The following is a 24,503-nucleotide window of genomic DNA, read 5'->3' on the forward strand; positions in this document are numbered from 1 at the left end:
GAGAATATTGGGTGGGTGTCTTGGAAATGCATATCTGTTTAATGTAAATTGATGGAAGCACAATAATTCTTCCAACATTTCCAGTTGCTGCAGACATGCAGGGTGTGTGGAGGTTCCCTGCTAGTTATTTTTATCTCAGTTGCAGCCAGTGCTAGTCCTGCTCAAAGTATACCCATTGCAAATAATAGACATGACTAACTTAAGTATATCAATTTCAATGGATCTACTTGGAGAAATCTTAGTTGCTACAATCCAAGGGGTTAGTGTGGCAATTTGCTGTTGTTTTTAGTTTGATTATGTACTTTGTGGTTTTTTGGCCAAGGGTCTCTCCCAGTTGTGTGCTAAAGTTTGGAAGAATGCTAATATTTTATGATAAACTTTGTGTATAGTTTAAGCATTGTAGCACCCATCATATTTTTTTCACTGCTTTATGTATTGATGAATTAGGGGTATTTTCAATAAAAGCATCGTAACAAATTATGAATTACATGTAACTAATGTATTGTTACATTACACGTAATAGAAATCTTAACCTTAATACAGAAGTGCAGAACCTGTGGCACTCCCATTTGTCAGGGATGATGAGAGCTTTTGTCTAGCCACAGGTTCCCCACGCCTTCCTTTAACAGCAAACTCTATATGCCCCTCTGCCCCACTTCTACCTGACAAAGAAAAAAAATGGTGTTAGATGTATTGCATCTTTCTTTTCAAGCAAAGCATCTTATGATTAGAACTAAAGCAGCCTCAGTGATCAAATCTGTTGATGCACAGCTGGGACAGATTCTATTGGCCCAGGTGCATATTGATATAATGAGGACTTTCCAGGCATATATTTGAGATGCTGTTCTTTTATTATGTTTTGCACTTTGACGTAAGCATATGTGTGCATTATCTGTACCCTGGAATTATGTTTCTCTCTTCCCTGCTTTTCATTCAGCCATGTCTGCTCCGTGTTTTTCTCACCTATGTACTCTTTTTCTGCCTTACAATTCTTCTGAAATGTTACTAATTCGTTTTCCCCCTATGAAGTTGTCGGTATCTCTTTTCACAAATGAACTTTATGAATTTCATGCCTAATCAAAACATATCAGCATGATCCATCTATTTTTTAAACATGGTGTATATGCTGAATGATGGATTGCCTTAATAATAAAAAGGCAGGGTATGCTGCTGTATGTAAACTGGTCCCTTATGGTATAATACACTTCTCAGCCTTGTATCAACAGAGTGTTCAACAAGGCTCTCATTCAGAGTAGAAGGGGGGGTGGACTCACCTAGCCTGAAGACCAGTATTTGTCTTCATTAAATTGATGGTTAGTTGGTAAAATATACAATGTTTTCTTTGTCCAAATAGTGTGCCAAGTAGAAAAAGGCTGAGAGTTAAATATGGGCATTTTAGGATGGAGAATCACATTTCATGACATTAAACAGTTCATTGGAGGGCATGCACTGAACAGGCTCAAGCCTAAAGCCAAAAGAAAGAGCTGGCCATTCTCTATTCTTTTGGTTTGACAGAGTGGAAAATAGCTAGGAGTGTGGGAGAATCACTTGGAAAAAAAGATCTGCTTATTCATTTCAATGAAAGAAATTATGTATGCAAACAAACAAAAAATAAACATGCAAATATGCTTCCTCCATTGAGATGAATGGGTATGCTATTATAGATGAGAGAGCTTCGTACGTGTGCCGGAGCAATAGTAGTGACCGTACATTGTTTGATTGGTGGGAATGCCTACTTCCATTTCTGGAAATGATTTGTGATAGGAGTTGAAAGCTCTGGGGCAACAACAAAAACTTAATTCCACAGAACTGTGCAGTGGTCAGTTGACAACTGAACTTGCTGCTGAAAGAAATATAGAAGGTGACATTTGAGAAACATTATTCAAATCACCAGTCAATCGTGAAGCTCACTGCATGATCGGGGCATTGGCCGCTGTCTCTCTACTTGAACCTGCCTCATTGAGTTGTTTGGAAGATAAAATGGGGTGAGGGTGCTGTTTATGCTGGCTTAAGCTCATTGGAACTAAAGGAAGTGTATAAGCGTAATAAACATATGAAAAATTGCATGTTCTTATTTAAAACATGCACTATAGATGACATATTTCTATTGGTATTTAGTATTCTAGATGATCAGTCTTCAGTGTTCTATGTGTCTTTGTTGGTGGCTATGAACAGTAGGAAATACACACACACACACACACACACACACACACACACACACACAGAGTATCAGATAGTTCTGGGATGTGCAGGTGTAGCAAAAGCAATAATAATAATAATAATAATAATAATAATAATAATAATAATAATTTATTATTTATACCCCGCCCATCTGGCTGGGCCTCCCCAGCCACTCTGGGCGGCTTCCATATAAACCAAAAATACAGTAAAAAATCACATGTTAAAAACTTCCCTGAACAGGGCTGCCTTAAGATGTCTTCTGAATGTCAGGTAGTTGTTTATCGCTTTGACATCTGCTGGAAGGGCGTTCCACAGGGCGGGCGCCACTACCGAGAAGGCCCTCTGCCTGGTTCCCTGTAGCTTTGCTTCTCGCAATGAGGGAACCGCCAGAAGGCCCTCGGCGCTGGACCTCAGCGTCCGGGCAGAATGATGGGGCTGGAGATGCTCCTTCAGGTATACTGGACCGAGGCCGTTTAGGGCTTTAAAGGTCAGCACCAACACTTTGAATTGTGCTCGGAAACGTACTGGGAGCCAATGTAGGTCTTTCAAGACCGGTGTTATATGGTCTCGGCGGCCGCCCCCAGTCACCAGTCTAGCTACCGCATTCTGGATTAGTTGTAGTTTCCGAGTCACCTTCAAAGGTAGCCCCACGTAGAGTGCATTGCAGTAGTCCAAGCGGGAGATAACCAGAGCATGCACCACTCTGGCGAGACAGTCCGCAGGCAGATAGGGTCTCAGCCTACGTACCAGATGGAGCTGGTAAACAGCTGGTAATAGTGTACATACATCACAAATTGAGTTGTATTCTATTTCTCCCCCAAATCGGATTGTTTGACTGGTTTACTTGTCTGGTTAGAAGTTTCGTAAACTGTAATAAAGGTGATTAACTGCTTATTGCTGAACATTAGGGATCAACAGCATTATGCTCAGATTTTCAAATTCCATTTGCTATGTAACTAACGCTGCAGTTCTGTCTGGGAACTCTATTGGACTCTGAGGTGGCATGTATAGGAGTGTGCTGTAAGTCACTTGCTTAAAAGGTTTTACAGCAGAGAGAAACTGCAACAATTCGTAGTCTATTTATAATCTTAGGGAAGATTCCTGTTTTTCAGAAAGTGATGATGCTAGGTTTGCTTTCATGAAATGAGAAGCTGTTATAACTGCCTTAAATAAAGTTGACTGCGAAAATAATACTGGCCAAATGTGCAAATCAACCAAGAACAGAATAATTCATGTAAAGTAATCAAAAGTCCTTTCATAAAGAAAGTTTTTAAATTAATATGTTATGGTTTCTGTTCTTCCTACTGTATATTGGCAAGCTTTGTAAAAACCACCTTTTCCACAAATAGTATCCATTGCTAAGTGAAGTTTAAAATCAATGAATTATCCACTTCGAAAGTATAAGAAAGGTTCCCTTTTATGAATCCTAGGTGTGCACTTCTAAATGTTTTGGAACACTGGCGGAGGAAGGCAGGTGTGGGGTGTGTGCTTTGCACTGGGTGTCAGCCGTGAGGGCGGGTGACATCGCTGCGCCGCCACCCCCCCATACACTCGCGCGGGCTGCGCCCCCAGACGCTCGCTGTGAGGGCAGCGGGCCACTAGGAATAATGCTGCCTCAGGCGGCTAGTGGTGCCCCGCAACGCTCGCCCCGCGGGCGGCAGTCAGCTAGGGACGCTCGCAGTGTGGGTAGCTAGTGGTGGCTCTCCGTGTGAGTGGCGGGTGGCTAGGGACGCTCACTGTGTGGGCAGCTAGGCCCGCCCCTGTGTCGCCCCGGCTGCTGGGGAAGATAGCTCTGCCCCTGCTTTGGAAACCATTAAATTCATTGCCATCAGACAAATCACATTTTTGAAAGTTTCAAGTACATACAGTAAGATGCACCTGACAAACCTTTTGCCCTACTTCAATCACAGAGCTACTTGACTTCTACCATATCCAAGAAGTCTATCCTCTACACCAAATATGGACAGCAGTGTATATCTGAATTTACTGGCAGATTGCTTATTTGTTTCCAGGTGACATAAAGCCCTGGTGGAGACTGGGGGTAGGGGTGTTCACCTTTTAGTATCTTTTCCTGCTCAGAATGATGGGGCTTGAGCGTGGCCGGTTCTAGGTCTGAGGGAGTCCATTGGTAGACCCCGTAGGGCTTGCCTGGAGGGCAGTAGAGGACATTAACAGGCACTAGCAGCATTCGGAGCTGTGCTAGGTGGCTGTTGAATCTGCCATTTAAGTATCACACACTATATGAAATTAAAATGTTGACCCTGCACAGTTGAGGGTGGAGGGGTTCTGTGGCTCTGGCAGTTGCTCAAGGATGCCAGGTGTTGGCACTTTCTTTGGGTTAGACCACAAGATTTCTGCTAGACGAGAGACTTGTCATCTGCTACCTATTTCTTGCAGGGTTTGCAGGGGTGACAAGGGGAGCATGCTGAATTATGAATTGGCCATGATTCTGCTAGCTATAATTTGAGCATCCCTGAGATGAATACTCAGCTCCATTCCTAAATGAAACTCTAAAATTTTATTGAGTAGGATATGGGATATATTAATATTGTATGGGAGGGTTGAGGGTCTTGGGTCCCAGGGCCCTCACTTGGAGTGGCTTTCAGTTAAATTTTATTCAGAGTAGAACCACTGAAATTAATGAGCATGGCAGGGTAGGGCCATTAATTTCATTGTGCCTACTCTGGATGACATCACCTTGCCAACAAAGGTCCGTATAGTTAAAGCTATGGTTTTCCCAGTAGTGATGTATGGAAGTGAGAGCTGGACCATAAAGAAGGCTGATCGCCAAAGAATTGATGCTTTTGAATTATGGTGCTGGAGGAGACTCTTGCGAGTCCCATGGACTGCAAGAAGATCAAACGCATCCATTCTTAAGGAAATTAGCCCTGAGTGCTCACTGGAAGGACAGATTGTGACGCTGAGGCTCCAATACTTTGGCCACCTCATGAGAAGAGAAGACTCCCTGGAAAAGACCCTGATGTTGGGAAAGATGGAGGGCACAAGGAGAAGGGGACGACAGAGGATGAGATAGTTGGATAGTGTTCTCGAAGCTACCAGCATGAGTTTGACCAAACTGCGGGAGGCAGTGGAAGACAGGAGTGGTCTGGTCCATGGGGTCACGAAGAGTCGGACACGACTAAACAGCTAAACAACAACCACTCTGGATGAAGCTTAGCTGAATGCAACCTTTGGTATCACCAGCATATTAAGCTGCATGTTGGGAACTGTGAGGCAGTAGGAAGGGTCATTTGATTGCCTTAGAGGCCTCCTATATCCTCCAGCCAGTGCACAGTCCCAAGGTAAGGAGACCCCTATCTCATTTGTGATGAAAGCCCCTTTCCTTTGAGTCTCTGATTGGGCAATGTAACTTGTCAGTGAAGAGTGTGTAGGTTGTTGCTCCTCCTGGCTACCAGTGTTCCTGTGCTGACATGGACACTAAACCCTTCACACACGACTTGGGTGGGCTTTGTTGTGTCCTGTGCATGGATCTCTCTCTGTGTGTAAACTACAGCAAAATGGTGGCACTGAAATTCTTTGTGCCCTCTTGAGAGCGTTTGTGTGCAGCTCCTGCATTTTAAGAGTTTATGAATGCCCTCCCTTGCTCTCAAACCCATACAACCCCACCCCCAAATCATTAAAATGCACAAAACCAAACCAAACCGTAAAAGTCTGCATAATTAGATTAGCATTTTGAATGGCACAGACTTCATAAAGTTTGGTTAATAAAACAGAAATAGCACTAATAAAATAAAATGGAGTTCTGTTTTTTCAAAAGGTCACAGCAATGGAATTCACTGGATACATTTACTTGTCAGTTGGCGGCAAAACTCATGTTATGCTAGAAACATTCAGTAAACAGTTTGTCTTTATATTTCTTTAAGGGATCATATTAAAAAGTCTGTGCTCTCAGATGGGAATGATTATTCTTTCCCTCTTGCCCTGGAAGACCTGATTCTCATTGACAATGTTTTCGCTATTTCAGAGTTAACAAATTCCAGAATGCTGCTCAAAGGGGCTTATATGTACAGGTTGAGAATGTGTCTCTCTCTGTGTGATATGTATATGTGTGTATAGTGTAATGTTTGACATGGAGTAATTTTAGACCAGTAAAAGAGTAGTATAGCACAACGTACACGAGGCTTTAAAAGTGCCCTGCATTTATTTCTGCTTTCAGTGAAGTAAAGTGGGGGATTTATCAATGGCAAAAAGTCAAACAACTTTACAGCCTAAGCCAAATGCTTCCATTGCCAGCTGTTACAGAGAAAGTTAGGAAAGAACATATTGTGTATTTTACGTCTGTATGACAATGAAAATTAGATACAAGGGGAAATGCAATAGCTCTCTGGTAGGTTCTCCATCTAGTAGTCTTCATTTGCATCCATATGTACAACTGTATATACTTTGTACCAAGAAATGCTAAATTCATTGGTTATCATAAAATGCACATTTGCACGTATTTGGCTGTTCTGTTCACAGGGAAAGCACAATGAAGGGCATGGGAGACCCACTATCTGACCTGAAAATCCTGTTTATTTCTTGTGTGGCTTAACAAGTTTATATAGATTTCCAGGCTTGCAGCTATACATTGCAATGGATACAGAGGAAACAGCTGCTCTGTGACAATTTCTCCCTCCAATCTTTGTAACATGTAGTTCAGTTTTCTCCATGCCTTGATGCCATTATGATTTGGGTTTCACCACCCCTGCTACAGTGAACTGTAATGACATGGGATAAATTGAACTGGAAGTTAGAGGGGTCACAGGAAATTCAACAAGAGGCTGCCACCCATCATGGTGGCTCCAACCTCTTTGTAACATACAGTTTTGTACTGAAGTTCTAAAAACTGGTAAGTCAGCCTGTAAACAGTGGGCATCTTTGTGAATGGAAGAGACGGGAAGGCGATGGTCTAAATCAGGCATCCCCAACCTGCGGCTCTTCAGATGTTTTGGCCTACAACTCCCATGATCTCTAGCTACCAGGACCAGTGGTCAGGGATGGTGGGAATTGTAGTCTAAAACATCTGGAGGGCCAAAGGTTGGAGATGCCTGATCTAAATCAAGAAATGGATCTCAATGCTTTTTGTCCATAAATTTAGGATTACTGAATAGAGGGACTGGGGGGAATTAGGCCTCAAACTCCACCACATGGGTTGCAAATTATTTGTTCTGGAGTTTTGTGTGGGTGGATTAATAATAATTTTCTGCTGTTCCCTTTTCCATGCATGTTATTTCATCAGTCCTTGCATGTCTTTCCAGTCATGCTTTTAACTACAGCAAGACCACAACTTATGTGGGGGTTACATTCCAGACATCATGTATGTCCAAAACACATTGGGTTCAATGGTGGGCGGGATTGCCAAAGTTTTTCCCCCCAGATGCCCACTCACTTTCTATTTATTTTTATTTGCCAGGCACGTAAAGCAAGTTAAATGCACATCTAACTTTCTAGACCAGGTATCGCAAGCAATCTGAAATGTGTGTGTGTTGAAAATTAGCAATTGCTTTCAGTTATTTTCTAGCCCTGCTGGTAACTATTTCTGGAGTGCTGTTGAATGGAGGTGTATATATGTGTATGTTTGATCCCTCAGATTTGCACAAAACCAGAAAACTGCAAAAGTATTACAATCACCTGAATGCGCACTTTTGCACACTTCCTGGGCAGGTTTTTTTTTAAGGCCCCCCCCAAGCACAGCTATCTTTGTTCATGTCCTGTCAATACTTAATTAGCATAATGGCATCAACAAATTATAAAGTGGGGACAAACACAAAAGGGACCTCTTACTAGTATAAACAGGAAAGACGAGTTGCTTTTCCTGTACAAATTTAAATATGTGCTGGTGTGGACTACTCTGGTCTACTTTGTGTAGGAGGAAAAGTAGATTAACAAATAATGCTCAAATGTGGACATGTCCCTGTTCAAAGTTTAAGTTTCTGATTACACCTGAAAGTCAGGTGTAATGTTTAGAAAATTATATATTTCTCAAATTACGCTCACTGTGCAGGATGGAACCAACCTGAGTTGGTGATGAATAACACAGTGTTGGGGGAGGGGGGAGTTCAATGCCAAATGTAGCAATGACAAAATTTCCCTGAAATATAGTATGTTGAGGTTGTAGCAGTAACCATTGTATAACCCTAGCAGTTGAAATCTGAACAGACAGCCTTGAGATTTCATGTATCAGATGTAAATTAAACAGAAATCTAAATCCCAGATGAGCTGCTAGGAGAGATTCCAAGTTTTTCATAACGGGAAGTTGCTTTTACATAAATCACACTTTCTTCCCCTTGGCTAAGTCCGTCTGGTCGGTTGCAATTACACATAAATTTCAGAAGAAGCTTTAGCCTGTGGATGTATATTCTCCAAGAGAACTATTAAATACATTTGCCTTACTGTACATACCAGGGAGTGGTAACAAAAGAACCACAGCCTTCTAAAATCTGAATCATATACCAGAACATTTCTGAAGAATTATTACAGTCTGTAGGGAAAAAAGTGATTTGCATTTAAGTACTGCTTTATGAATTGTCTAAAACGAGAGCCTCTCATATTGTATCTAATGTTAATGCTTTCAGGTCTGCGCTCTTCCTTGATATAATGAGTTTGTGCCTCTTCAAACAGAGAATAATGATCAATGCCAAGGAAAGGAGAAGTACTGAAAGCTCAATGTTACTGGAAATGTTATGTACAATGATGTTATGTAAGCTTAATCTGTACAGCCCCCACTTTCTTTCTTACTGTGATGCATAATTTAAGTAAAAGAAACAGGGTTGCCAACTGACCAAAATAAAGTCAACCTGAGCTGCTCTAGTGCCTTCAACAGCAGCTTGATCGGGTGAAATAATTCTGTGAAACTTTTCATGACATGGAGATTTAACATTATTACCCACTAAAGTCATGCAGCTCAAGCTGTTACAAGGAACTAGGGTCAGGCAAATAATAAAAAAGTTGACAAAACTTAATAAAAATGGAATTATCATAGGGGTGTTATTTGTACAGCACCTAAGAAATTAGCACTAAGGATCTTCTGCCTCAAGTACAAGGCACATGTGACGACAACTGGCTGCACAATAATTGCGTAATTACTGCTGATAAAGGACATCATGATTGCTGATAAATCTCTTCCCCCTCAAAAAATACATCTCTTTGCTTTGATTATCACTGAATCACAAACTTCCCAGGATCCCCCCATGCTTTACTTCCAGTGGTGGCTGGTGACCATTAGGACTGGTGGTGTGGAAGGCAAAGAGGTCAGCAGTAGGTGGAGCCAGAACCAATGACCAGCGGAGCCAACTGATTCCAGTTTTGTTCCCACCTTAAAGGTAAAGGTACTCCTGACCATTAGGTCCAGTCGTGGACGACTCTGGGATTGTGGCGCTCATCTCGCTCTATAGGCCGAGGGAGCCGGCGTTTATCCGCAAACAGCTTCCGGGTCATGTGACCAGCATGACTAAGCCGCTTCTGGCGAACCAGTGCAGCACACGGAAATGCCATTTACCTTCCCACCAGAGCAGTATCTATTTATCTACTTGCACTTTGACGTGCTTTCGAACTGCTAGGTTGGCAGGAGCAGGGACCGAGCAACAGGTGCTCACCCCGTCGCAGGGATTTGAACCGCCGACCTTCTGATTGGCAAGCCCTAGGCTCTGTGGTTTAACCTACAGCGCCACCCGCCTCTGAATTCTAAAAGGACAACACTGAGACTGAGGAGGAGGAAGCTGACAGGCAGGGCCACCCCCTGGACTGGTTTTCAGTAAGTAGTCAGGTGGGTGGAAGTTGGCTGATATTGCAGGGCCCCATTTGCCCTGATGGACCAGCCCCCCTGTACTCTTCAGCTGACTTACATCAGTGGTAGAGATGATTCTTTGCTATCTCAAACCCTTCTTCTACTTTCTGCTGGGATTGAAGTGCATGACTTAAAAAAACAATTAGTTTCTGCCATTCTGCTTGATGTGAAAGTGTAGCTTTCTTTGAGGCAATTAAGACCTGGTTGAGCCTGCATTCTTCAGCTGTATGCCTGGACGTCAGGAGAGCCAAAGTATTATTTGCCATTTGTTTGGCTTGTGCTGTTCACTCAATTGACTTGTTAATCTATGGCTTTAAAATCCCAATGTAAAGGCAGTTTGCAAACTGATTTGGATTAAACAGCTCAGACTGTATAGAGTTACAAAGAGGATTGCTTTAAAGCGCACCTGGAAATCAAGATAAAGTAACTCTGTGTAAGAAGCAGCCTGGAAACAAAGTGCCATTATGGCAGAATGTCCTTCTAATAAAGCCCTGATAATCACCATCACACGCGTTCTCAATCAGACTTTCTCTTGCGTTTTTGTCATGGAGGAAAGCTAATTATGTGCGACACAAAACACATTTGTGGTACTCAGCAAAGTTAGATTTTAGAGTCTTTGTGGACAGCAGCTGCAGGGCATCAATCTGGATCTGTGATAAATGATTCTGACATTTTCTACAGGCAGAACTCACATGGAAGGCCTTTTTATTTATTCTCAGATATCAGGTTCTGCATTATTGATCAGGTGCCATTCATTAAAGGTTGCTACATACTAGGAAGGGAGGTAGGGAACCCCTGACACAGCCCCTGAGCTACACATAACGTAATGAATTATTCCATGTAGAAGAGCTTCCCTGAGATCATATTAAGGTTGCATGATGAGAACCTTGTGTCATCTGCTCATACCAAATTATTAAAATGGGGAGGGGAGAGAGAATGATACAGTTTGCCAGACAATGTTTATACAGTGAATGCTAACAAGCCATACATCTCATTCTGTGGCAATTAGTTTTCTGTGTCATTCACAGCAACCCTGTAACTTATTATAGCACTTAACAAGGCACTAAGCAGTGCTGGAGATTATTTACTCCAGTTCTGGCTAGAAAGACTGGATCCATTGTTTAGGTTTCCACCGTACTGGGCTGCTGCAGTCATCAGGATTAAGAGCCAGTTACACTGTGATCTCATTCAAGAATACAGGTTGGCAGCACACAGCCAAGTAAAGCTCATTTTGTTTTCAAACTTATCTTTTTGCACTTAAATTTAACCTTCCTTAATCTGACAATCCCGTGCTTCTGGCGGTGGAAAGGTCAAATTGTAATCTACACTATGGTAAATCCTCTGGTCTGTAAGGAGTGAATTACTCATTTTATGCAGCTCAAACATAAATAAATATTTAAACTGAAATGTTTCAGTAATTTTTGTGACAACCATATCAAACTTAGATTTAAACTCTGTTCAGTTCTTCAATATTCAAAGATGTTCTTAGGAACCAGATTCCATAACCATGCATTAGTTAGATGAATGAATTGTATCAGATCATCTGATGATTTTAAAACAACTAAACATGTGTTTTCTTTTGTTGGTTGCAAAATCTGGAGACTTGAATAAGTACCCCGGTTGTACAATATAATAAAAAAAAACTGTTGGGAGGGTGTCTCCCCTCCTTAATTTCTTTTTTCAGCATCATTTTATAGTACATAAGAGAGGGGAATCTTTTAACCTGCTGGCACACATTTTTCCAAAGACAGTCTCTCCTCTGGGATATTTCTTTCTAAGATTACTTATCCACTCTTACTTACCCACTGTAAATCCCCAGGACATTGTTGGCATCTGTCTGCCTCGCGAGACAATGGAGTGTGCCTCCATGAATGAAGCCAAACCACCGGAGAATCACAGCGCCTGCTGTGGCTGCAGCAACCAGTAACTTGTAACTGCTGCTGTGTTTGCAGCACTGAGGTGACCTCTCCAGGATGTAAGCCTGGGCAGTGTGTATGGAGGTCCACCTGGATGCTGCTTCTGACTGCAGTATTCTGGATATGTCTGGGAAATTCTGGGTGTATGGTAACCCTAGCCTATGGAGGTCCCCAGATGATAAGACCCTCTTCTCAGCCTTGCTGATGTGGCTGAAAGGAAAGCAGAGCAATACATTTGGCACCAGCTTGGCTGCAGGAGTTGTTGGAAGGAGACATACAAGGTGCCATCCAACTGTCTTAAGGACTCCACTCGGGATTTGTGTAGGGTTTAGTCCTTACCCTTTTCTTTTCCTGGAGATGTCCCACAGAGCAGCAGGTACAATTTTTTTCCCTGGGGGTTTAGTCCTGAGGCCTTTCTCATAAGGCAGCAGAGTTTTCATTCTCCTAGCTGGGCTACCTTCTCAGGTTGACAAGCCCATCTGTCCCACACTTTTCACTACAGCACATGCAGTAACCGCCATCTTGACCATTGGACCCACACTAGATCTCATCCGCTCAATCCACCAGAGCCTGTCTTCACACGCAGGGGAAGTCCCTAACAGTTCGCTTGGTGCCTGTTTTGGTCTAGCAAGCTGATTGTCAGAACTGTTTTATTTTGCAACTGTTTTAATGGACTTGTTTTATTTGCAACTTAGGACTTATCCAGATTTACCTTTCCTGTGCTCTTTCCAGGTGCTTTAAAGCTTTGTGTCCGAGGTGGTTTCTTTTTGCTCTGGAGCTTTCCCTACAAAAACCCCACTCTTTGAACCTCAGTTGGAGCAAGTGTCAATCTGCAGAAAACCTGAATTGACGTTTGCTCCGTTTCAGCTTTAAAGAGTGGGTTTTCGCAGGGAAAGCTCAGGGTAAAAAAACACACCCTACACTTGGAAAGAGTGGAGCAAAAGGCAAGTGTGGTTAAGCTTAATATCTATATTTGAGCCTTGTTCTGAAATAAATACAGAATTGCTTTTCCTTATGGGGGAAAATCCCAATCCAGGCATTGTTTTTTTTAAAATCTCATTGCTCTTTACTGAACATCATCTTAAGATTGTTTGTTCCACTTCAAGAGCCACAATCCTGCATATATACGTGTCTGCTACCTTTATGGTAATGCCACCCCTTTGGATTTATATTGAAACCCAACAGCAGTTCTGTCCTCCTGCCTGTGTTCTTGACAGATGTTTATTGGTCTAGACAACAGATTTGCTTTCCATCTAGCGAACTCCTACACCTCCCCCCCCCCCGCTCAATCCCCCGAATCAGCCTCCTTTTATTGAGTGAATATGATTACCATCCTTCGTTCTTCAGCTTGGAACATACTCTTACAAATCTGTCTGTCTTAAATTGTAATTTGCCACCTCATTCCATTTTAGTTTTACAGAATCCTTATCTGATTGCATCGCTACTCATTATTTCCTTTGCTGCATAGACTATCATATGCAGACCTGGAAGCCTTCTTTTGCATGTAATCATGGAAACTATATGGGTGTAAATAACAACACTGAGTAGGATACTCTGCTCCTTATGCAGAGCCTCAATATCCTTTGCCTTCCTCATGCTGCAGTGGAATAGCTGAGTAGAGATTTATCATTGTTTCTTCCACCCACCCAAATCAAAATTCTCATTCAACCAGACTGATTTTAATATACGGCTCCTTCACAGTGCTATTTTTAAAACATTTTGAAATAGGATTTGGAGGTTTGGAAGCATCAAGAAAAAATTTAAATCCTGTTTTGTTGTTGTTTGGTTGGCTACCAGTTCACAACAGCCAACTCTGCAGCCATATCAGTTCTGTGTATGCAGGCAAGATAGTCTTGAGAATAGTCTTTTGGGCTTTTCTGGCCCTTTGCACTGGAGCCTACAGTCTGTGGGGTGAAATGAATTCCACAGACCTTTCAGTTCAAAATATTTCAAATGGGTGAAGAAGTGCAGGATATAGAAAGGGGGAGCGCACTAAAACTTGCCAGTATACAGTCCCTAATATGTTTTAGTCTACACACTGAAGAAAAGGTGCAGTAGAATGGACTGTACAACTTCAGGCTACAAGTGGGAAATGTTTCATTTGAATGCTCACCTCCATTAAAATCAACTCCTGATTTTGGCAGTTTTCCACTTGCAGGTGGGTGTTTCCTTTCCCCCACTTTTAGAGAAGGGATTGGGAACCCTTGACCCAACAGACATTGCTGGACTGTAATTTCCATCATCCCCAACAACAACTGGCTACATTTTTCCCATTGCTGCTTTAGAGGGAGATGAGCACTCAAAAATATGCTTTCCCTCACTTGTGCTCTAAGGACTCTAATACTTCATTCCCAGCTCAGTCAAGTGCATGTGTAGCTAATTCTAACTATTGCACCTAGTTCTTTTCAGATAAATTTTGAGTCCAGAATTTCTTTGCCTCTGACCAGAAGAGGTTAATTTTTGGGTTTCTTTTAACTCTGCGAATATGAGCCAATCAAGGTCTAAATTAAGACCCTACTCTACAGCTAACAGCTCAACAAAGAGCCTAAGAGTTGCAGTAACTGTAGAGTAGGGTCTTAATTTAGGCCTTGATTGGCTCACATCCACAGAGCGAAAAGCCAAAGGCCTTCCTTTGAGAGCATTTTCTCTACAACAGGGGTGGGGAACCTCAGGCCTGGGGAGCAAATGTGGCTCGCAAGACCTCTATTTTCTGGACCTTTGAACTAGACCATAATGTGTCTCCAGGCCACACCCATCAACGATCATACTCCTTCCCCTCCTTGAGCGTTTAACTGTGACAATGCCTGTTCCTTGCCAGAATGTAGGATGGAGTGGCATTTGTGTGTGTATAGAAACCTCTGACTTTCCTATGTCTTGAACACATCCTACCATACAAAGGTAAGAGTCAAATCTGTTAATCTGCCCACTTTTGCCTTTGGCCCTGCCCAGCCTAGCATGCTTGAGAGGAAGAGGTATCCATGTATTAATTTCCCCCCGCCATTCTCCTGATAGTTAAACATTCATTATTTTTATTCAGCATGTCCCAGTTTCAGTCTCTCATACCCTCCAACATGTTGAGTCCTAAAACTGGGATGGACGTCTTCCCCTCCATGCTCCCACACGAGTCACGTGACCTGCATGAGATCATGGGGGGAAATGCATGAGATCACCGCATTCAAAATGGCTGCCATGCTCTCGCAGAAAAAAAAACACAGGATGTCCTAGCTTTCCTGGGACACTTGCAGGCTGTGGTCTCTGGCAGCTGTAGTAAATAGCAGCCAACCCACTGTCACATGGCACAGCACTGGAACAGATGACTCAGTCAGTGGTCAGACTCAGCATAAAGCTGGTAACTTGAGCTCTGCCACACCAGAGGGGATGAAGCTCTGTTGGCTGTGTATGTGGTGCCATTCTCATAGGATCATTCGAATGCAAGCACTTCTGGTGATGAAAATGCTCTCTTAACTCCTTCACACACTGCCACCCACGTCACACTACTGTAGTTGTTTGCCAGGTGAACACCCTAAGAAGAATTTAATAGTACTGGTGTAAAAAATATTGTGTTTTCTATGAGACCAGGCAGAGCTATATACATTGTGGTGATCATTTGGTTTCATGCCAGGGGATAGGCTATGCAAACATTATAATAGTAGGGAAATCCCTAGGTGAATTTTAATACTCTTGTATATTTTGTGTCAATTGCCTAGGGCTCAGGGCAGAATTTAATGGAACTAATTTGACACTTGCCAGATGTAAGAGAGGAACTAATTATCTCAGTCTTTCTTTCTTTTTTTTTACTCAAAGATTTTTGATACCTTTCCACGTTCCTGGTGGTCAGAGTTAAGGCGTAGCTGATTTTTAAAAACTTGTGTGAGGACCATGTGCCTTATGTGTTAAAAGGAATATTGTGTTAATACATACTTTTGTCGCAGCCCCTACTCTTGTAATCTGGCTGCTACTGGAACTCGTGACACTGCAGTTCATGGGTTTCTTTTTTTACACAACTTGTGATTATTTTATGATTTCATTTTCATTATTTTCAAGTGTTCTAAAAGACTATTATCTGAAGAAGCATGATAAATTTTGTTCGTGATAAGTAGCAATGGAATTCAAGCAGATGAAGTTGCAAGAGTGAATATCTTAGTGTTTGAATGTGTTTACATCTGTTTTCTCCTTCCAATGTATTTTGAAATGCTTTAAGGCCATGAACTTTTTATGAAAAGCAAGAAAGAGAACGATGCATTAAAGCACCAAGTGAATAATAATTGTAAAAGAATTACAGCATAATTACCTTTTCTGAAATGTTTTGAAGGTATTACAAAGACCCAAGGGTCACCGACCTTTCAAAAGGGCGACCAGTTTTTATTTCCATTTTTATAGAAAAGAGAAGTGAAAGAAAAACAACAACCCATCAACACACTCTCTGGGTGTACCTACTTCATAGTACTGTACCAATTTTATCACTGTCGCTTCAGAACATGGAGACAGGCTTTAGACAGATGCTGCTTTTGCATGTAATCATGAATGTGTGAAAGCATTTTGTGGGTTGAGGAGAGGATATGGTTGCCAACTGACATTTAAAAAGGTCGTAGCCTGTTGCTACTTCTTTAACAGCGGCTTGATATGCAGGAATTGACACCTTCCACACCATGGAGATTGGAACTATCACTTGGCCCTCTGTTGCTGCATCTGACCCCAGGTATGGGTCCTAATACCTTTGATCCTGCCCTCTAATTTCCCTTTTCAAAACTCAACCAACTTCTGGGTTGTTGCTGCTGCTGCTGCTTTTAAACGAAGAACTTCACCTTGAGCATGTGAAGAAAGCTGTTGCTCTAGAACAGGCTGATCACTTTGAAGGTGTAGGCTTTGTGATGAAGAAGAGTTGAAACAAAGGGAGGATATGCACCAGGTGCATCTTCTACAACCAAGGGCTACAGCTCAGTAGTCTGCTTGGCATGCAGAGGGTTCCAAAATGCAGTCTAAAAAAATGAACACTCATATTTTCCCATATGTTCATCCTAATTGGGTTGGCAAAATTATGGATACCTTGAACTCTACCAATTAAATGACATCAAAGTGAAGATAAAGAAATAAGATTCCAGTATGTACCGGTATTTGTTTATGATGTTCATTTCCCACTCCTTTGCAACAAGCTTCTTTTGTGTGAAAATGTATGTAAGTCATAAGAAGATATAGATTTTATTGCACCATTCAATTTTGTGGCTGCTCTCAGCACAAATTTATGCTCCTTTCTGTTATTTAAAGCAGTGGCAATGAGGAATTACAAAGTCTACTCTTCATTAACCTCCAATAAGTCTGTTCCTATAGTCAGCAATTGCCATTACATTGATGGACTGCTAATATAGCTTGATAGCTCTGCTCTGCCTCTGTCTCCATGGACAGTGGACTCCTGCCAGCCCCCTCCCCATGCAATGCATGTCCAATAAAATGTGCCAAAATGACTGATGGGACAAGTAGTTCACAAAGACACACTGCTCAAAATGAAAGTGCTCCAGCCTTATGTATCACATAAGCAACTATATAATCCCAAAATGAAATTTTGCAGTGTGGGTTAGAGCTGCAAATACTGCTGACCGAGATCACTGAAGCCTCCATTTCTGATATGCTTAATATATTCCTACACCAAGACAGTAGCCTAAGTGGACTGCGAGTGGACTTCAAAATTCTTGACGGAGCTTGAGGACTGAAAAGATCAGAAATAATAAGAATTATAGATTGAGTTCTGCTTTGTGGTATAACCCAGGTGTAACTCTGCTGGGATCAATAACAAGAAACATAAAACATTTAAAGACATCTCATAAAATTCAATGAGCCTTACGCAAACCGTTGCCAAGAGAAAGCTTCCCATGTGGCAGTGTGGGATTTTGTTGGCTTCATATATGAAGAAGAAACAAAAAACCCCAGAGAATATACTGCATGGATTTCTTTTAAACAACCCTCTTGGTGTGACCTGTCTTCTAATGTATTAATAAATCCCAGCAAGAGGGATATATTTTGATCTCACATGGTAGTGAACCAAAGAGATTAAGAGGAGCTATTCAATCTTATTTTCTACAGCATTTGTTGCAGAAGGTACACCTATCGAAAAAGAGTTTGGGGTATTTTTCCCTCGCTTGATGCAAAACAAATGCAACACAAGCTGATAGGGCCATTTACTGGAAATAACGCTTGCATTGAATATTCCCCAGTTTCCATTTTTGGTTGAAAATGACTATTTAAGAGTGGTACAAATTTGTCTTAGCAGTTCAACCCTATACACTGAGTTCAAAGGAACTTACTCTCTAGTGAGTGAGTATAGGATTGCACTCTTTGAAAAAGCATTGAGTGTATGAAAATTCAGCTTTTTTAAAATAAAAATTCCTGTTCAGTACAGTTTTTCTTCCTGTCTGTTACTTCTTTCTCCATGGATGTCACCTGGCAATCTCAGCCAATTTGGAAGCTCATTATGAATGACATCACAGTGGTACATTGCGAATCAAATTGGTTATTTGATGCATCACTGAGGGCGCATGAAGGAAACTGAGCATGAGGGCAGTGCTTCACTCATTAGATACACTGGTGATCTCACTGGAGCGAGTGCAATGCGTGATATCACAAGAAACATTCAGTTAACAGAATTTTGTTCCAAACTAGCCTGCATCCAAAACTTTGTATTTTATCACTTTCATACAAAGTACTCAAGAGTCTAATTATAGTTGTCTGCTGATATATGTATATATAGCCTAATGAAATGTGTGGGATTTCTCCTTCCCTGCCCCTACCCTTTGTTTGCTTATAGGTGAAGGTCATGGTCCGCATTTGTTCTACCTTGGCCAGGGACTCCTCTGAATCCAGCTCCTTCTTAAAGGTTGATCCTCGTAAGAAGCAAATTACTCTGTATGACCCATTGTCCTGCGGAGGCCAGAATGCCTTCCAAAAAAGGAGCAGTCAAGTGCCACCCAAGATGTTTGCGTTTGATGCCGTTTTCCCTCAAGACGCATCTCAGGTAGGCAAACTGTGATGGGGATAATGTTCAAAGAATTGCATTACTGTTATTCAGAAGCTTCATTATATATTAATATCAGGTCGAGAATGAATTTCTTTTGTAACGTATATAGTAAATGTTAAAACCTTACCCAATTCAAAATGTCTAGTCTGACTTATTCCAAAACAAGTGTGTGGGAATGTGTGTGTACGGGGCAAAACAGATCAATACCGGTAAGGTCCTATCAGTATGTAAAATTTAACCGCTTCAGGTTTCAGCCTACCTGCTAGGTTTTGTGGTTCGTAGCTGCCAAAACTTTCCTTGTGTCCTCAAAGGAAAGTGTCCATTGATATCAGCATGACAGGATCCTTTCTGTCCGTAGACAACCTTCTTTCTCCTTTGCTATCTGTTTGAGTATGTACCTCAAGCATCCCTCAGTTTTGCAGTCTTATAATGCTTCCTAATTTATCAGTTCACATTAGTATAGTCATAATGAGAAGGCTATGATATTTTCTGTAAAACACCTGCCCCAAACTGTAATGTAGTATCTAAAAAATCTGCACCAGAAAAATGAGGTAGGAGATAGAACAATATCCTGTTGCTGATAAAAAAATTTTGGGAGGTGGGGAGGATTTAGCAGAAACCAGCCATCTCCTGGTTTGAAGCTGTTTTAACCCTCATCATATTTTTCCTATAGATTTTGTAAACTATTATAACAAAAATTGTTTCAAGTATATAGATAAAAAGAGCATTAAAACATATAAACTGTTATTAATAACAACAAATCTAACCTAGTTTTCTTTAAGCAAAATATTGATAATCCCATTTATATTCACATTTCCTTGTGAATATATAATCTTCTTCCCATTATAACAGGCCGAAGTATGTGCAGGAACAGTAGCTGAAGTGATCCAGTCTGTGGTGAACGGTGCTGATGGATGTGTATTTTGCTTTGGACACACCAAACTAGGTTAGTAAGTTTCATATTCAAAGGACAATGTAGAAGGAATTTGTCAGCTATAACATCCTGTATCTTGTTTCCTTCAATATATCAGTCACTCTTGTACTTCCTGTAATTTTGATGTATTCCCTGAATACTTAACAGTGACCAGGGTGGGGGGATGTGTCATTCTCCACCTCACTTGCTCCTCACCATTGTTTTAGAATAATGGTTTAAAATCATGGTGATTAGATGAAGGGGTGCTTATGGTTGTACACTAGTGGCCATTATTGTTGTTGTTTAGTCGTTTAGTCGTGTCCGACTCTTCGTGACCCAATGGACCAGAGCACGCCAGTATTAGTTTGAGAAAATGGTATCCATTCAAGATAATGAATGTTTATAATAATAAAAACTGCACTTACAGATCAATCGGCTTAAAACAATATTATTTCAAAACCTTCTCATTGTCATGGTTGACAGCATCCAAAGGTCTACCACTTGAATGGATATACTATTCTGAAATTTTATCTCTAGTATTATTTAACTTAAGATTGTAAATTTTATGTGGATGGATTCTGTATGCTGGTTCATATTTCCTATACATGAAAATGAAAGCAGTGAGCCTTACTTGCAGCTTTACAATTTAAAGTAGGTTGTATCACACCCAGTTTTACCAACAGAAGACTGAGGTACAAAAATGAAATCAAAAAGTTAATAGAATATCCATTCAGTAGCTACAACTACTTTTCAAGTGTATTCCAAATCAAAGGGCGGAATCCAACATAGTGCTAAGTCTCTTGTTCAATCAGTGCAAGGGTTTCTCCTTGTTCAATATAAAGTTCTGCGCCTTCCTTCCCCTACATGTACCCTAAATCTGTTCTAGGTGGTCCCCCAACCCTTAGGAGCAGATTTGGAGAGGGCATGAACATGCATGGGGGGAGGAGAGGGGAGAAGTGATGTTGGGCAACCATTGACTGGACACAGTTGTGAATACGACTGAACAACACGTTATTGCAGATCAGGATGTGCAATATTTTAAGATCACTCATAGGGTTCCTTTCTTCACATTTTCTGTTTGCAGTCATTATATTATCTTCCTTTTCTCTACTCCATTCCAAACAGGAAAATCCTACACGATGATTGGAAAGGATGATTCCATGCAGAACCTTGGCATAATCCCTTGTGCCATATCCTGGCTGTTTAAGTTGATTAATGAACGGAAAGAGAAGACAGGAGCCCGGTTCTCTGTCCGAATCTCAGCAGTGGAAGTGTGGGGAAAAGAAGAAAACCTGAGAGACTTGCTGTCAGAGGTGGCAACAGGCAGCTTACAAGACGGCCAGTCTCCTGGGGTCTACCTTTGTGAGGACCCAATTTGTGGCATGCAGGTGAATACAAAACTCTTTTAAGTTATGACATATACCAAGTGGTGTCATGTTTTTACTACAATGGGTTCAATTAAAAAAACCACCCAACAACCCTAAGCACAAACTTTTTCTGACTTGGAAGTGTTTACTCTCAGGCACACAAGAAACTTTATGACCTGCAGCTGCAGGGGCCATCTGCTCTCCTGGCCTAAATATTTGCGCCTTTGGCATAACTTGATGTTGAGCAGAGACCTCTGTTTGCTATAAAATGTGAAAGGATTCAGATCAAACAAAATTTGTCTCCTTCCTATAATAATTTCTCCAATGTATAACAACACACTAAAATATTTACAATATTGCACAAATAGCTGGAGGCCAATAATATGGCTGTTTATATCTTCACAAACTACATTATTTATAGTACTAGGCTTAGTAATGTTGTAGGAAGTATTAATAGCTACTTATTAATTGCTGCCAAGCTGTGAATGGGAGCCCTGGCCAAGCCAAGAACAACTCCCAGTGTTCTTCGGATAGGAACACCCAACTGGTTTAAAAAAACAACACAACACTTCCTGGCCATGTTGAAAGATACATGAGCTGCAGTAGCCATTTGACTCCCTGCCCCTCCTTTAAATTATGGCTAAATCCTCTAGGCACCCTTGCTGGCAGGAGTTCCTTGTAGACCTCACATCTGAAACAAAATACCTACTGTTCTGCACATAACAGTGACTACTGCCCTTATGGTGTGGGATTTTACCTTGCACTGAATGTGTTGGAGAGATTTCCAGCAAAAGAGGAAGAGAGAAAGTAAACATTAATTATACTCAGAAATCCTGAAAACACAAAGGGCCACACAGACTTCATTCGGGGTTTCAGTTAACTTGTGCAGTCCGTAGAGAATCATGCCAAAAAAATGTTGAAAGCTTTATTCAGTGCCTGCAGAAAATCTAAAGTTGCCCCTTTTACTACACCTCAGTTTATTGGCAAGCATGTGTGATAACTAAGAAGTCTTGTTTGAAACACACCAAGGTTAGGGGTCAAGTTAGAATTCTGATTAGGGATGGAGATGATCTTGAGCATGGCCAATGGTCATGGGTGTTGGGAGTTGTAGTCTAGCAACATCTGAAAAGCCACAGGTTTTGCACTTCTGTTCTAACAGAACATACAGATGTCCTGACGTTGTGATGCTCCATGTTTCCCCACTCTGCATAAGGGGCAGCAAATGATGTGCAGCAGGGATAGGGGAAAGCAGGATTGATTGATCTCAGGGGAAATAGAAATTATATCCACAGCTGTCATTTTAAGCAGGAACCATGTGTTTACTATCACACCTAGTTTGGACTTGGCAGAAGGTTTTGAGAAAGCAGATCTGCAAGGCAACTGTTAAGGGTCGGGGGAGTCTTATATTGTCCATTACAAGACATCCAGCCTCTCAACACATTTACTGGAAAGAACAGGGAAGTGTGGAGGTAGGCTTGCTTGGTGGTAACCTTGAAGACAGATGGAAGCTAAAGTGTCAGTGACCAAAACCTGCCTAACTGGGTCTGAGAAACAGAAACCAGATCCAAAGGAGGACACCAGATTCAGCATCACAGATCTAGAGTGAAACACCTTGCTTCTTCGTTTTTGGGTTTTTGTTGATGTGGAGGCATTCCACTGTGGGGATTCTCTTTTGCCAGAGATGTTCTGCAAAGCAGGATGTTCCCTAATCTAGAGCATGCTGTATTTTGGTGGTGCTAACAGAAAGTACCTTGCCGGTACTGGATCTCAATAAGCAAATTTTATGTGGTTTGTATCCTGTCGGTTGCCTTGCAGCTGCAGAATCAAAGTGAACTCCGAGCTCCTACTGCAGAGAAAGCTGCCTTCTTCCTCGATGCAGCCATTGCCTCGCGTCGTAGCAGCCAGCAAGATTGCCGGGAGGAAGATCACAAGAATTCTCATATGCTCTTCACTCTGCACATCTACCAGTACCGCATGGAGAAGAGTGGGAAAGGGGGAAGTAAGTCCCACTGTTTCCCTGTCTTTTTCTAAGATATGCGTATACCGTTGTTGCTTAAATGACTATGCATCTCCAGTGGCACCCTTGTAAATGTCCACATATACATATGCAAGGCAGTTCCATAAAACTGGGTGCACAATGCTGAATGCACAGCTCCTGGTGAATACGAGCTACGCACCTGAGCCATGCAGGAGGGCACTGCCACTGACTCCTGCAAAGATGTCAGTGATCATCCAGGGCTATAAGGGATCACTTAATACAATATCCTTGAACCTGGCCTTGTAGTGTAAGTTTTAGAGTACCAGAGTTATGGGCTGGTGACAGTCCGCCCCCATCAGCAGTCTAGCTGCAGTGTTTCCAATACATGAACCACTGTGACCACACTATGTCATGTTGTGGTTCGAGGACCCGATCCCCGCGTAGTGGAATGAAAACACAAGGACACGTGATATAAGGTTAATGGGCAAGAAAAGGCCACAACTTTATTGATTACAGCAAGTGAAAAGGTATTGGCTTAGGCATTGGATTACGTCAGCTGACTCCACCCCCTCAGAGAGGGGTGAGTCTAAAACAGGGGGGTTTATTCGCCAGTAGGTGGAGCCTGTTGATGCTAATCCAACTATAAGCTCTCCCCTGATGTCACCGAGGGTTGTGCCATGGCCTCCCGCCATGCAGGCATCGGACAGAATACACAACTGCCGGATTCCTTTAACGGAGTACCCAAAATTGAAGGCGCAGGCGATGGCCACACCTAGCCCTTTGACACACCACAACACATTATTCCAATGCCTAACCTACCCACCAATACCACAAAAGTTGTGACGATTGCTACGAGGTAGGCGAAAAAACCAAAAAGCCTAATGCCAAATGGAAAAATTCCTATCAGGCCCCCCGGACAACCAGGGCGACCAACATAAGGACCATAGCAAGGCCAAAAGAAAACTGAGACCCTGAGCTCTAAGGGTGTGGAGGGTGGGTGACTCGCGACGGGACGACGAAAAGTGAGGCCGGAAGGCTGGTGCTGCAGCAATTTAGGCTGCTAAACACGCCCCCTCGCAGGCACCTGGTTGGGTGCCTGCCCGTGGGTGTGGGCGCCAGCCAGGTGAGTGGGAGGCAGGGGGCTAACGCCCCCTGCTTGAGGCGGATTCCGGCTCCCGACCACAACCACTCCCCTCTCTTGCAGGAGGAGAGTCTAAATGTCTGTTCAGACGTGTCACTTTACCCTATAAATCTCCAAACTCTGTACTGGCTCATAAGGCTAAGTAACTCTTCTCCAACTGAAAAACTTTTCTCGCTGCCCTGCAACTGCCTCCCCTTTCCTCCATTTACTTG

At 42.1% G+C, this 24,503-nt stretch overlaps 1 protein-coding gene across 5 annotated transcripts in view; it reads left to right on the plus strand.

Annotated features, from left to right (window-relative positions):
• Positions 1-24,503, plus strand: part of KIF26B (kinesin family member 26B) — a 266,992-nt gene that overhangs the window by 181,034 nt on the left and 61,455 nt on the right. For all 5 annotated transcript variants that reach the window (XM_083604169.1, XM_083604170.1, XM_083604172.1 and 2 more), the window contains 4 exons: positions 18,683-18,889; positions 19,745-19,838; positions 20,931-21,193; positions 22,988-23,171. In XM_083604169.1, coding sequence (XP_083460295.1) covers positions 18,683-18,889; positions 19,745-19,838; positions 20,931-21,193; positions 22,988-23,171 — 748 coding nt within the window. The remainder of the gene's footprint in view (positions 1-18,682; positions 18,890-19,744; positions 19,839-20,930; positions 21,194-22,987; positions 23,172-24,503) is intronic.

This window comes from Podarcis filfolensis (assembly GCF_964270895.1).
Source record: "Podarcis filfolensis genome assembly, chromosome: 3".
In the NCBI taxonomy this organism is placed as follows: Eukaryota; Metazoa; Chordata; class Lepidosauria; order Squamata; family Lacertidae; genus Podarcis; species Podarcis filfolensis.